This window comes from Phaenicophaeus curvirostris, chromosome 26 (genome assembly GCF_032191515.1).
Source record: "Phaenicophaeus curvirostris isolate KB17595 chromosome 26, BPBGC_Pcur_1.0, whole genome shotgun sequence".
Taxonomy (NCBI): domain Eukaryota; kingdom Metazoa; phylum Chordata; class Aves; order Cuculiformes; family Cuculidae; genus Phaenicophaeus; species Phaenicophaeus curvirostris.
Window position 1 is genome coordinate 3080978 of NC_091417.1, and position 14269 is coordinate 3095246.

At 50.7% G+C, this 14269-nt stretch overlaps 1 protein-coding gene across 1 annotated transcript in view; it reads left to right on the plus strand.

The window, feature by feature from the left end:
- NPEPPS (aminopeptidase puromycin sensitive) overlaps positions 1 to 10557 on the plus strand; it is a 41814-nt gene extending 31257 nt beyond the window's left edge. The window contains exons 14-23 of the mRNA XM_069877232.1: positions 549 to 612; positions 1213 to 1352; positions 2561 to 2695; positions 4573 to 4792; positions 5442 to 5584; positions 6287 to 6343; positions 6824 to 6931; positions 7778 to 7933; positions 8036 to 8083; positions 9169 to 10557. Coding sequence (XP_069733333.1) covers positions 549 to 612; positions 1213 to 1352; positions 2561 to 2695; positions 4573 to 4792; positions 5442 to 5584; positions 6287 to 6343; positions 6824 to 6931; positions 7778 to 7933; positions 8036 to 8083; positions 9169 to 9321 — 1224 coding nt within the window. The 3' untranslated portion in view covers positions 9322 to 10557. The remainder of the gene's footprint in view (positions 1 to 548; positions 613 to 1212; positions 1353 to 2560; positions 2696 to 4572; positions 4793 to 5441; positions 5585 to 6286; positions 6344 to 6823; positions 6932 to 7777; positions 7934 to 8035; positions 8084 to 9168) is intronic.
- Positions 10558 to 14269: the final 3712 nt, after the last annotated feature.

A 14269-nucleotide genomic window follows, 5' to 3' on the forward strand; every position in this document is an offset into this window, starting at 1 on the left:
GTCCCTTCCAACCCAAACCATACTGTTATCCCATAATTTAAAGAATTTTCTTGGATGAGGAGGCAGCGTAGTCGTGATGTTCAGTGACAGACGTGTTTCTGGTGGGAGGGGACGGGCATCTCCCTTGAGGAACGTGGTGCAAAGCGATACAGAGTTATTCCACTCTGGATCATGCGCTTGGACTTTGCTGACACAGACCCGACGACAGCTCTTTGTGTGCGAAATGTCTGTTGGGGGTGGGAACTTCTCCCTGAGCTCCCCTTGCCATGAGTTTTGCTTCTCCCTCCAGTTCAGTTACGCTTGAGATGGCAGGAGCAGGGAGGATTACTGGCTGGAAGTCGAGATCAGGCAACAAATTTGGATGAGAAATAGGACACGTGTGTTTTAACAGGGTTTAAATGCTCTGGAATGATGGCTTTTGAGGTAGCTCCTCTGTCTGGAGGAGAATATAGGGAGTTCATGAATGCGTTTGGATACACACAAGCTGAGATCAGATGTTCTGATAACTCTTTCTCTCTTTTTCCTTTTTTTTTGTCTTTTTTTTCCAGCAAGAAGAGGACAGAGTGTTGAAGTTGGTCCAGAAGAAGTTCTGTGCCAGCGGACCATATACCGGTAAGTTGAGTGTGAGGAGCAGGAGGGACATACTTGTTGCTTCTCGTGCAGCAGCAGGAGCTGTGAGGGATCAAACCTGCTGCGCTGCAGAGCAGACGGGTGTTCTTCTTGGCTTTAGGTGTTTCAGTATTTCTTAAAATGTCACAGAATCTGAGGTTGAGTGGGTTTACACGTGTTTTCCATGTCCTCCTTGCACAGGGAACAGCATTCAGCCTCCATCTTTGGGTCAGTTCTCATTCTGAGGTGCTTTTCCCCTGATGCCCAGTTTGAGGTTGGTGCTGGGAGCTCTCTCAGCTGCTGGTTTTACGGGAGCGCTGAAATAAAAACACCTCCTGTGGATGCCAGCTCTGTCTTACGACACAGATTCCACCCATTTCCCATGCTTATGGATATTAAAATGTTTGGCTTGAAAGGTGGTTTAGATACCCTTGGTATTTAGATCTAGAACTACCATTCTCCTTCAGATATGTGCCTTTTTAGGCTTAAATTTAAGAGATTGAGTTTCAGCTGCTGTTTGCACACCATGCAGAGTTTCTCAGTGCTGTGCGTGTACTTCTTTTTCCTTAGCCCCCCTCCCTTTTTTCTTGTTTCCTCTTGCAGGGGAGGATTTCCCCATGTGGATGGTCCCCATCAGTATTTGTACGAGTGAGGACCCCACCTGTGCCAAAATGCAGGTACTGATGGACAAACCAGAGCTCGAGGTGGTTTTGAAAGGCGTCAAACCCGACCAGTGGGTGAAGGTGAGTGGTTGCAAGGAGGACGTGTTGCTGGGAATCAGTTTGTAATGTTCCCTTCTCCTCTTCTCTAAACCCCCCTCGCGATCTTGTGTTTCTGGGCGTCTGTGCTGCCCTTGAATATTGGCTCCTCTCTCTAGCACTTGCTCTGCCTTCCCAGGGCAGCCTGGATAATGTAAATTTGAACCTGTCTGGGAGTTCAAGCCTGGAAAAACGACGTGCAATTAGAGGCAGCTTTTGAGTTGAAATGTGGTGGCCAAGATCCACTGCAGGCAGCAGTCAAACCGCATTTCAAAATGGAAAGAAGGCAACTGGCTGGGATTATTGACGTGTGAGCTGCTGAGCCTGAAGAGTAATTGTCTGTGAGCTGGAGCTCTGTTCAGAGAGGTGACTGAAATAACCACAAGGGTTGGTCTCTCTGCATATTCATCAAATCTTCCCAATTAACTGACACGGGCGTTCCAGCTGCCAGGTCCTCCCTCGTAACAGAAAGGAGCAGGGAATGAATAATTCCAAACCCACCTTGTCTAAAGAGGGCGAGGTTGGATGTTTGTGCCTGAGAAAGCACCAACCCAGCTCAGTCCCAGCTGGATTTGTAGGGCTGCTGGCTGCAGAGAGGGGCAGCCTGGGGTTAATTAATGATGTCCAATTGGCAATTGGAGGGGCCAGAATTGTAGCAGCAGCAAAGAGGGGCTGAGCTCAGCAGTGGATTTGGCTCATGCCAGGTGCTGTTGTCCAACCAGCCACGATATCTGACCATCTACACTAAAATCCAGTAGGCAACAGTGTGGAATCAGCTTGGTTCATCAGGTTTACTGACCGTGACTGCTCTCCTTTCTTAAGAGAAGGATTCTCTATCAAAACTGGGAGAGAGGTTATGAAAGTTAGAACCTGTCCTGCACTTTACTTTCTCAGTGCTTTACCTCAGCAAGGAGTTACCCCTGGAAGAGAAGTTTTTCTCCTTGCTCCTGGTTTGGACTCCAGCCTCTGTTTATTAGCTCTCTCATCTTCTGTACCTCTGAGCGAGCGTTGCTTTGAAATCTGAAGTCTTTCTCCTTTACTTATGGTTTGTTTTTTTTTTCTTTTGAAGTGACAGTGGTGGACTTCTCTGAGCTGTGACGCGTTGAGAAACTTCTAGTGGCTCAAAAGTGAAAAAAAAGCATTGCCTTATTTGTTCTCTACTTTTAATTTTTGACTCTTTTGGTACATTTCAGTTAAACCTTGGAACAGTAGGGTTTTACCGCACTCAGTACAGCCCTGACATGCTGGAGAGTTTAATACCAGCAATCAAAGACCTCTCCCTACCCCCTGTGGACAGGCTTGGCCTGCAGAACGATCTCTTCTCTCTGGTAAGCAACCCTTTGCTGCTCTGTCTGATAGCGAGAGCTGTGGTAAGGGCAGAAACTGGTGTCTCAGTGTCATCCCCAATGTCTGGAGGCAAAGTGCCTTTGGGATTATTGCAAACGTCAAGCTATTAATTAGCTCGACGAGTTCTAACTTGTATTATAAACCCTATGGTAGTAGGTTGCGTGTAACTCCTCGCACTGTTCACTGTAGGGGTGTGTTATAGAATTGCAGAATAGTTTGAGCTGGAAGGGACTTCAAAGATCAGCCAGTTCCACCCCTGCCATGGGCAGGGACACCTCCCACTAGATCAGGTTGCTCCAAGCCCCATCCAACCTGGCCTTGAACCCCTCCAGGGATGGAGCAGCCACAGCTTCCCTGGGCAACCTGCTCCAGGGCCTCCCCACCCTCATAGTGAAGAAATTCCTCCTTATGTCTAGTCTAAATCTGCCCCTCTCCAGTTTATCCCCATTGCCCCTCGTCCTATCACTCCAAGCCTTTGTGAACAGCCCCTCCCCAGCTTTCCTGGAGCCCCTTCAGGTACTGGAAGCTGCTCTAAGGTCTCCTCAAAGCCTTTTCTTCTCCAGGCTGAACAACCCCAACTCTCTCAGCCTGTCCTCGTGCAGGAGGTTCTCCAGCCCTCGCATCATCTTTGTAGCCTCCTCTGGACCCATTCCAACAGCACTATACTATATATATATATACACACACACACACTATAGTTTTTTAAAACAAATTAAGTGTTTTGAGAACTTGCTTTCTTTTAACTCATCAAAATAAGGATGTTTTCATGATCCCCCTCAACGACTTTATCCAATACTATGTGCACCATGGGCTTTATTCAGCTGGGATCATTAAAGCTGTCGTGTGCTGGAGGATGCGGCTGTTGGGGATTCTTGTTTCAACGCAAGAGGTTGTCCCTGAAGCAGGTGTTGCTGGCTGTGAACAATTCATGACTGTGCTCTGTAGTTCAGAACACACTTTCTCGTTCTTGCTAATCAGCAAGTGTACAGAAACTTTCAAGAATGTGGGTTTGACACCCTGTCTCTCTCGTTTTAGAGCTTGTAACTCTTGCCGTGACTCAAGTGAATGGGTTTGAAACTGTTGCCTGAGTCACTGCTCAAATATCACAGGAGCAATGGGACAAAAAAATAGGCAAATAATACACCCAGGAACATTGTGTTTGATGTCTCTTTTGGTTTCAGTTTTAATATGGCGGGGAGGTTGGAACTGGATGATCTTTAAGGTCCCTTCCAACCCAAACAATTCTGTGAATATAGTTTAGATAATAAAAATTGATCTTCACCTCTTTTCTGGTACCACAAATGACCGGGCTGGTTCCAGACTCCCCAGACCCGGCGCGGCTGAGGGTGTTGTCAGCGGCACCGAGTGCAGAGGAGGTAACATCAAATGTTCTTGGCAGAGGAAGGGCAGTGCTAGCCCTGCTAATTCACAGCCAGCAGGAAGCAAACGTGACTTCTGCAGTTTCACGCTCTCACTTGAATGAAGAGCAAAACTGAAATCTCAATCTTTAGAGGTTTTAGTTAAAATAAGATGTCGTCTCGGGCTGAGAGTAACTCTGAGGGTTTGGTTTCTCTCGCCGGCATTGCTGTGGTTTTCTTAAGTCACTTAATCTGTTTCTCATTTGCAAAATGTGCTCATAATTATATAGCTGTTCCCTCATAAAGCGCTTACCCGTGTGTAAGCAGCGCTGTGTGCCGCGAGCAGGCAGCAAAGGCACTTGAACCGGTGTTAACTCACCCAGCAGAACCCTGCAAAACAGACTTTATGTGCAGGGAAGGCTGTAAAATAACATGATGAGCTATTAAACAACTTAATTCTCTCTGGAAGTAAGATTAATCCGTGTCTTTTCCTCTCCCAGGCCCGAGCTGGAATCATTAGCACTGTAGAGGTTCTAAAAGTCATGGAAGCTTTTGTGAACGAGCCCAACTACACCGTGTGGAGCGACCTCAGCTGTAACCTGGGGATTCTCTCGACTCTCTTGTCCCACACAGAATTCTATGAGGAAATCCAGGTGTTCGTGAAAGATGTCTTTTCACCAATAGGGGAGAGATTGGGATGGGATCCCAAACCTGGAGAGGGTAGGAAACTTCTGTGAAATCCAGGGGGTGGGTTGGGAAACTCGTGTGTAAATAAGCTCTTGAGATTTTGAGAGAAGGGAGGAAGAGGAGCATGAAGAGGTGCTTGGGGACATTTGTATAATCAAAAACCGACAAATGCAAACTCCCCAAACAACTGTCGGTTCTCAGGCCTCAGTTAGAATGGTAAAACCTTCCCCTGCCTGGTCACTGATTGTTAACAGTTCTCTGCTCTAGCTTTGCATCTCTTGGAGTGCGTGAAACTTAGTAGACTACAAGGATGAAAAGCCACGTAGGTGCCTGTTTACTTGTTCCAGTCGGTCCTGTTGTAGACAGAAATGGTTAATATTACTGCCTTAGCTCAGGTTACAGGCCTGGCCTGTTGTGGTTGGGCTGGGATCATCTTCTCCTGAGCCTCTTGCTGTAAAAAAATCAATGTATTCTCCCGTTGGCACCGAGGAGAGCAAGAAGAGGCCTGGTTTCTTTAGCTATCCTCAAACACGTGGAAGGATTGTGATTCAGCTCTGCCCTGAGCAGTCAAGGTGGAAGAACATTTCATTAATTGAATTGCTGAATTGTGTCTCCACATCATTATTTTTTTTTCCCCCCTGTGTCTCCAAACCATTATTTTTGTTTTCCTCCTACTCATTAGGTCATCTGGATGCCCTTCTGAGAGGTCTGGTGCTGGGCAAACTAGGAAAAGCTGGGCACAAGGCAACATTAGAAGAAGCCCAACGCCGATTTAAGGACCACGTGGAAGGAAAACAAATCCTGTCGGCTGATCTGAGGAGTCCTGTAGGTTACTGCAAACCGGGGTTCCACGTGCACTGAGCTCTTGTGTTTCCAAGAACAGGGAGGCTAGAGGGAAGCAGGGTCAAGGTTTGGGAACAGTGGGTTTGGCAGAGGTGCTGGGAGCTTGGATAAGCCCAGTTATGAAGGAAATTATACTGGGGAGCATGGGAAGCATAGCCGTGTTTCTTGAATCAAGTAAGCTTGATTGCAACAGATAAGCTCAGCCATACCAGTCCAGCTCTGGTCTGTAAATTGTGTTGCTCTTTGGGTTTAGAAGCCTTTTCAGCTGCCGTGCTGAACCTGAGCTGATTTCTGCTCATTTACATCCATCCAGCCTACATCCTCTGGGTTTAAAACCGCTGTGGTGAAGGGCAGGGGTGGTTGGAAGAGCTCTGCAGGTGTCAGAGCACAAAGTCTGACTGCGATGTGAAGTACTTACTGGGTAGGTGTTGGGTGGTACAAAGGTTTCTTGTTCTGGTGTTTTGCTGTGCATGAAATCACCAAGATTGTGCTGAAATTGAGGAAGACGTAAAGGGGTTGATGCATCTTGCATTAAAATCCAGTCTTAAAACAGTAGGGGTGAGTGCTGGTACCTTCCGGATGCGCTCGCTTGTCTGAAATCCAACCCAAAGATGGAGAAAGGGATCGTTGCATTTCGGACAGGGTGGTTTTTGAAGGCTTTTCCTCGTTTGTGCTCTGTCGTAGGTGTATGTAACTGTTTTGAAGCACGGCGATAGTACTACTTTAGACACTATGCTGAAGGTGAGTGCACGTTCTGCTCTTCCTGCCAGCTTATGCAATGAAAAGCTAAATATTCCACCCCACAAGTCCCTTTAGGGTGCGATTTATCTGCAAGCAGGCTCAGTCCGCTGTTTTACCAATGATTTGAACACCAAGACTTTGTTATGGAGTTCCTAGGTCCGTGCGTAGTGTGAAATTGCCACCTAGTGGATTGTCACACCTCCCCTTTTAGGATTATTTTCCGTTGCTCGGAGGCACAGTCCGACTTGACTTTATATAAACACATCAGTTTGTTACTGACAGTGCTTTCCGCTGATGGACGTGTAATGAGGTCTGTGATGTGGAGAGCTGCAAGATGATTCACAAACACGTTGGGTTTGTCGTGTATTGGGCTTGAAGGCTCATCTCAGAGCTCCGCTGTATTCAGCAAGTTCAGCAGTGCCAGGTGAGAAGTCAGTATTTAACACCATGCACTAAAACTGTTCCCTTTTGGCTTTGAAGCTTCACAAGCAAGCGGACATGCAGGAAGAGAAGAACCGAATCGAACGAGTTCTTGGAGCCATCTCTCAACCAGAACTGATTCAGAAAGTTCTCACCTTTGCACTTTCAGTAAGTCAGGGGGAAAGCTGCTGCTTCCTCAGCTCCCGTGAGCGACAGGGGCGTTCAGAGCACGACGTGGCAGAGGATACGGCGCTCTGCACGCTCACAGCCCAGAAACCAACCGTGTCCTGCATCCAAAGCAGTGGGACCAGCAGGAGAGGGAGGGGATTCTGCCCTTCTGCTCCTCTTGTGAGACCCCACCTGGATCCAGCATCCAGTTCTGGAGTCCTCAGCACAGGAAGGACATGGAGCTGTTGGAGTGAGCACCTCCTGGATGAGGACAGGCTGAAAGAGTTGGGGTTGTTCAGCCTGGAGAAAAGAAGGCTGCAGGGAGACCTTAGAGCAGCTCCCAGGACTGAAGGGGGCTCCAGGAAAGCTGGGAAGGGGCTCTTCATCAGGAAGGGCAAGGAGAGAAGGAGAGGAGCAGTTTTAAGCTGAAAGAGGAGAGATTGAGATGAAATCTTAGGGAGAAATATTCTCCTGTGAGGGTGGGGAGGCCTTGGCCCAGGTTGCCCAGAGCAGTGGTGGCTGCCCCATCCCTGGAGGGGTTCAAGGCCAGGTTGGATGGGGCTCGGAGCCCCTGATCCAGTGGGAGGTGTCCCTGCCCATGGCAGGGGTGGAACTGGGTGGGCTTTGAGGTCCCTTCCAACCCAAACCATTCCAGGATTCTATGACTCTGATATAATGTACTAGAATAGGAGGAATAGTCTTGATGATTAAATCTTAGAGTTCTATCTTAAAGTCTGTGGGGGGGAAGAAAGCTGTTGCTGACAGATTCACCAGAGAAATGCGTGATGCCAACGTGCTGTATTGGCTGGAACAGTCTTGAATGCTTCTCTGCATTTTCCTCTTCAGGAAGAGGTACGTCCCCAGGACACGGTATCTGTTATTGGTGGAGTAGCTGGAGGCAGCAAGCAGGGGAGAAAAGCTGCTTGGAAATTTGTTAGGGACAACTGGGAGGAACTGTATAATCGATACCAAGGTGGATTCTTAATATCCAGACTAATAAAGGTACGTGCGGCTCTGGGAGTGTCCCCTACGTGACCAGAACTGAACTGTTCTTTTCAAAATGCTGAACGCTTACCCTTGGTTCATGTGTTTTTTCTCCTTTAGCTAACAGTGGATGGATTTGCAAATGATAAAATAGCCGCAGAAGTTAAGGTAAGAAATGTTAACTGAAGAAGTGATTCATATCTGTGACAAACATCGCACTCCAGACTCGGAGCATGTGATGGAAGAGCCAGGAGCTTCTGTGATTTTTGGTTTTGAACCATGGCTCTGCCTCTGTGCTGCCTGTTGCCTCGTCCCTGAATTGTGCTGCTTTCAGCTGAGTGATGGCATTGAAGTCTTTTAAATTAGTGGTTTCACACAGTAATGTTCAACTCGCAGGGGTTTCTATTTAATTTCACCCATTTAACCTATAAAATCCAGTAGAGTTTGTAGCAGACTCCCCAAAACACAACCTTTGAAGTCCACAGCTGCTCCAACCCCTGCAGTACGTGTGGAGGGTTTATTATTTACCCCTTGCCTGCACTTTTATTGAATCGTGGAATGATTCGGGTTGGAAGGGACCTTGTGGCCAAGAAGGCCAATGGCATCCTGGCTTGTATCAGAAACAGCGTGGCCAGCAGGTCCAGGGAGGTTCTTCTCCCTCTGGACTTAGCACTGGGGAGACCGCTCCTCGAATCCTGTGTTCAGTTTTGGCCCCTCACCACAAGAAGGATGTTGAGGCTCTGGAGCGAGTCCAGAGAAGAGCAACGAAGCTGGTGAGGGGGCTGGAGAACAAGAGGAGCGTCTGAGAGAGCTGGGGGTGTTTAGCCTGGAGAAGAGGAGGCTGAGGGGAGACCTCATTGCTCTCTCCAACTCCCTGAAAGGAGGTTGTGGAGAGGAGGGAGCTGGGCTCTTCTCCCAGGGGACAGGGGACAGGACGAGAGGGAATGGCCTCAAGCTCCACCAGGGGAGGTTCAGGCTGAAGATTAGGAAATTTTTCATGGCAAGGGTGATTGGTCCCTGGCAGAGGCTGCCCAGGGAGGGGGTTGAGTCCCCTTCCCTGGAGGGGTTTAAGGGACGGGTGGACGAGGTGCTGAGGGACATGGGTTAGTGATTGATGGGAATGGTTGGACTCGCTGATGTGGTGGGTCTTTTCCAACCTGGTGATTCTGTGATTGATTCTATGAATTATGAATCCAGCCTGGTCTCTGCCTGTTGGTTCCCTCACGGCTGGATTTGTGCTTTTTTTGTCCCAGGCCTTCTTCGAGAGCCACCCCGCTCCGTCGGCAGAACGCACTGTCCAGCAGTGCTGCGAGAACATCCTGCTGAACGCGGCGTGGCTGAAGCGGGACACCGAGAACATCCACCGGTACCTCCAGCAGCGCAAGAACCAGCCGGCCATGGTGTGAATCCACCGGGGCCGCCGCCACCACCGCGGTCCCGCTGCCGCCTCACGGGGGAGAGGGAGAAGCTACCCAAGAGCTGATTCATATGCCAAGAATTTGGAGTCTTTTTCTCAAACCGACGACGGGGATTGGACAATGAATGTAGTTAACTGGTTCCTGCTCACACTCCAGATTGAGATTCTGTTCAAATTATCAGCAATTCAGCAAAAAAAAAAAAAAGAGAGAGAGAGAAAAATCTGTAAATACGATAGTAATAAAATAGAGCATAACAAAACTGTGAAACTTCCTCGAGCCTTGTCAGTGGTTACAGTATTTAACACCCCCTCCTGACACTCTTATCGACAGATGTTCTGTTTTTTACACCCTCCCCCCTAAAAAAAAAAAAAAAATAAAAGGAACTCGGTGGATTTTAGGTCGGTGAGAATTTTGTGGAGAGGTTGGGGCAGGAATGGGTTGATGGAAGAGGTCACTGGGAAAGGCAGGTAACGTAGAGTCTGTGCAGCAGCTGAAGCGCGAGGTTCTGGGGAGGAGATGTCCCCGCAGCCCCCCCTCAACCCAAGGATCGTAGGTTCCCTCCCTATTGTGTTACCTCTCGGCAAAAAGGAAAAAAAAAAAATGTTCTGTTGCTCTTCGGTTCTTCCCTCCTCGGTTCCACTTGCTGATGTCCTTCTTAGAGAAAACGGAATTGTAAGGAAACATCTTTCACAGCCACATTAAAGAAGAGAAAGAATCCTGGCGTTTCATTTCTTTTCTTACTCAATCGCACCCTCAAAACGCAAGCGAAGGGGGAGGCGGCGGCCGGGGCTCTCCTGGTCGAGGTGTTATTCCTTGTCTCAAAAATCCAGCGCGTTCAGTCTCCTCCTGGCTGTACCGACACTTGCTTTTCGTTCTTTCCTGTGATGTTGATCGTAATTTGATTCAGAAGCCTTAAATTAGTGATGACTGGCGTGATGATGACGTCCGAGCCGCGTGGCATCGTTCGCTTCCCAGCCCAGCGGGGTCGACTAACCAGGCTCAGCTCCCTCTAACACAAAGGTTGGACTTCCATATACTTTTTTTTTCTTTTTTTTTTTCTTTAGCAGGAATTCGTATGTGGTGTGGCTTAACTGTATTTCGGAAGGTCATCAGACTCGCTGTCCAGACTGCTTCCCTGAAACATTTTTGTGCTATTGTTTAAAAGACACACACAAAAAAAAAGATTTAAAACGAGTTGGCGTTAATAAAAATGTCAATGTGAAATCCACCTCGTGAGCCTGTGTTCTCTTTGAAGCCTGAAAGCTTTCCAAGGACCTAAACCCTCCGAGGGAGCGGCTGAGGCCTCGTGTTGATGGTCTCCAACAGCCCCAAGGAGAAACTTGGTTCCAGACACTGTGTCGGAGCTGGCTCGGGGCAGCGGGGAGAGAACCTGGCAGGGAAGGGCAAGGAAAAAATGGTGAATAAACCGATTTCTATGGGTTGAGGGGCTTGGCAAGAGGGAATTGCGTTGGGCCAATGCTGATGCCAGCCACGATGAGCCAGGGATCACAGAATCATAGAATCACCAGGTTGGAAAAGACCCACCGGATCATCAAGTCCAACCGTTCCCATCAAACACTAACCCATGTCCCTCAGCACCTCATCCACCCGTCCCTTAAACCCCTCCAGGGAAGGGGACTCAACCCCCTCCCTGGGCAGCCTCTGCCAGGGACCAATCACCCTTTCCGTGAAAAATACTTTCCTAATGTTCAGCCTGAACCTTCCCATGTGGAGCTTGAGGCCATTCCCTCTCGTCCTGTCCCCTGTCCCTTGGGAGAAGAGCCCAGCTCCCTCCTCTCCACAACCTCCTTTCAGGTACTTGGAGAGAGCAATGAGGTCTCCCCTCAGCCTCCTCTTCTCCAGGCTAAACCCCCCCAGCTCTCTCAGACGCTCCTCTTCTTCTCCAGCCCCTTCCCCAGCTTCGTTGCTCTTCTCTGGACTCGCTCCAGAGCCTCAACATCCTTCTTGTGGGGAGGGGCCCAGAACCGACCCCAGGATTCAAGGAGTGGTCTCCCCAGTGCCGAGTCCAGAGGGAGAAGAACCTCCCTCTGATGGGGGGACACCCAGCAGAAACAGGGGGGCTGCATGAACAGCATCGTGGGGGTTGGTATCCCCAGGGCTGGCGTGGTCAGAAACGAGACTGGAACTTGAATTCTCTTGTCCTGAGGACCTCAGGGGACCTGGCGGGTGGTTTTCCTGCCATCAGCAGGGCCGAGCCAATGCTGTTTCAGAAGCGTAAGCTGCTTTCTCTTCTGCTTCTTGCACATCGACAAAATAACATGCAAAGTTGTGATTCCAGCCTGAGCGGCGATGGATGAAATGAGAAGTTCTGTAGCTGCAAGCGGAGGGGATCTTGTTTTGACTTTAAACAATGCAAATGACATGCAAGCGGTTGAAGGAGAGGGACAAAAATAACGAGTTCGTGGTCACTGAGCAAGCTGAATAGTCCCCACAGACTGGCTGGTCCTCGTCCCTCTGCCGGCAGAGAGAGATTTAATTCTTCATGAAAGGAAGTTTGGGAGCTGTCTGTTTGGTACGGGATCTTCTTCTTCCATGGATGGACTTCTGAAGCCCTTCCAGCCCGAACCGTTCTGTGATTCGATGCTCTGGCCAGGCAGGACAGAACGTGCAGATCCCACAGCGATGCTGCAGTTCAGAGTTTGGGAAATGCTGAGCGTGAGCAGCCTTTGGCATCTCGTCCCTGGGGAGGAAGGGCCAAAATCTGGGAAGGCATCATCTCCTTTCTGCGCTCAATCCCGTAAATCAACTTATCCCGGATTCCCGAGTTCACTCCCCAAACACATCGTCTGAACTCTGATTCATTTTATAGTTTCTTAGAGGTCTCTACTGATCTCCAACCTCATGGATCGTCCCCATCCCTTGGAAATTATGGAGGATTTTCAGAGAAACCTGAATCACTGTGTCAGAAAGGTTGGAAAAGACCTCTCAGATCATCCACCCTGAGCACCCTCGATAGCCCCGAGGGAGAAACCTGGCTACCTACTTCTTGTTCTCCTCAATTCTCGTGCTGAAATAACCTCCAGTACCCCGACTGGCTCAAGCTGTTCCAAAGCTCAACAGTTTTTCAGCAGCTCCCACCCTGTTTCTGCACTTGGTTTATGGAAGCAGGAGACGATCCAAGCCTCCGAAGCGCTGCTGAGTATCCCATTTATGGCAATCGGGAGAAAAACAGCTCTTCCAGCTCAAGTTCACAGCTCCAGCCCAAGCACAACCGGGGGAGCTGGCTCTGCAGTCCCACTTATCCTGATTTTACACAGGGTTTTGGGGCTTTCGTTGCTAGTAAGACCGACTTGTACAAAATTCCTTGATTCATAGAATCACCAGGTTGGAAAAGACCCACCGGATCATCGAGTCCAACCATTCCCATCAATCACTAAACCATGTCCCTCAGCGCCTTGTCCACTCATCCTTTAAACCCCTCCAGGGAAGGGGACTCAACCGCCTCCCTGGGCAGCCTCTGCCAGGGACCAATCACCCTTTCTGTGAAAAATTTTTCCTAATGTCCAGCCTGACCCTCCCCTGGTGGAGCTTGAGGCCATTCCCTCTCGTCCTGTCCCCTGTCCCCTGGGAGAAGAGCCCAGCTCCCTCCTCTCCACAACCTCCTTTCAGGTACTTGGAGAGAGCAATGAGGTCTCCCCTCAGCCTCCTCTTCTCCAGGCTAAACACCCCCAGCTCTCTCAGCCGCTCCTCTTCTTCTCCGGCCCCTTCCCCAGCTTCGTTGCTCTTCTCTGGACTCGCTCCAGAGCCTCAACATCCTCCTTGTTGCTCCCTTCCCTTTTCCAGGGGTCCATTTGCCCCGTTTCTCCTCTTTCCCCCCACCCCCCATGGATCTGCTCCCAGTTTTCCGTGCCTTCACCTACGCAGCTCTGGGGCCTCACAAGGATGACGGAGAATCCATCCCCACGGCTGCCAGCACCGCTCTCCACAGCTCCAGGGCCTCATCCAGGCCCCCGGTACGGCACGGAACTCGCTGTGGTGGCGGCATCGGGGCTGCGGCCTAAGACGTGGGACCCCACGGGAGCAGGAGGAGCCCCTGTACCGCTGTGCGGCCTCCGTGTCCGTGTCCCCCCAGGGGAGCTGGAGCAGCCACGGTACCGGTGGCTCCTCTAATTCCAGTACCGGTGTGTGGCCCCCAAATTTGCCTCTTTCTAGGGGAGCAGGAGGATCCCCGGTACCGGTAGCTCCTCTAATTCCAGTACCGGTGCGTGACCCCCCCTATCTGCCTCTTTCCAGGGGAATAGGAAGATTCCCGGTACCGGTAGCTCCTCCACTACCAGCACCCGTGTGTGGCCCCCATATTTCCCTCTCCTTAGGGGATCAGGAGGGGCCCCGGTACCGGTAGCTCCTCCAACGCCGGTATCATTGTGTGGCCCCTACATTTGCCTCTCCCTGGGGGAGCAGGAGGAGCCGCAGTACCGGTAGCTCCCCCTGTGCCGCTGGGGCCGGGTCGGTACCGGTATATACGACCCCCACTCACCCTCCCCCCCACCACTACGGGGAGCAGGAGGCTCCCTAGTCCCGGTGGGGCCGGTACCGACGGCTCCACACGGGGCCAACGGTTTCCCTGTCCCGGTGCCCGTGGGAGCAGGAGCCCCTGGGCCATGGAGACCGAGTCGGTGCCGGCCTAGAGCCCTCAGGGCGGTGCCGATACGGAGATATCGATAGCAATGCCGGTACCGGCGCAGCCCCACGTGCGCGCCCCCCCCGACCACTAAGTGCGCGCCGCCGGAAGCCCCGCCCCCTTCCTGCCGTTGACCACGCCCCCTTCCCCCTTTAGCCCCGCCCCCAGGCCTGAGCCCGCCAATCGCTTCGCCCCGTCCTCCTCCACCAATGGGATCGCGCGCCGCCGGCCTCCCCCGACCCCGCCAACCAATGAGCGCGGAGGCTGCTTGGGCGGCGGGCCGCGGCTGGTATC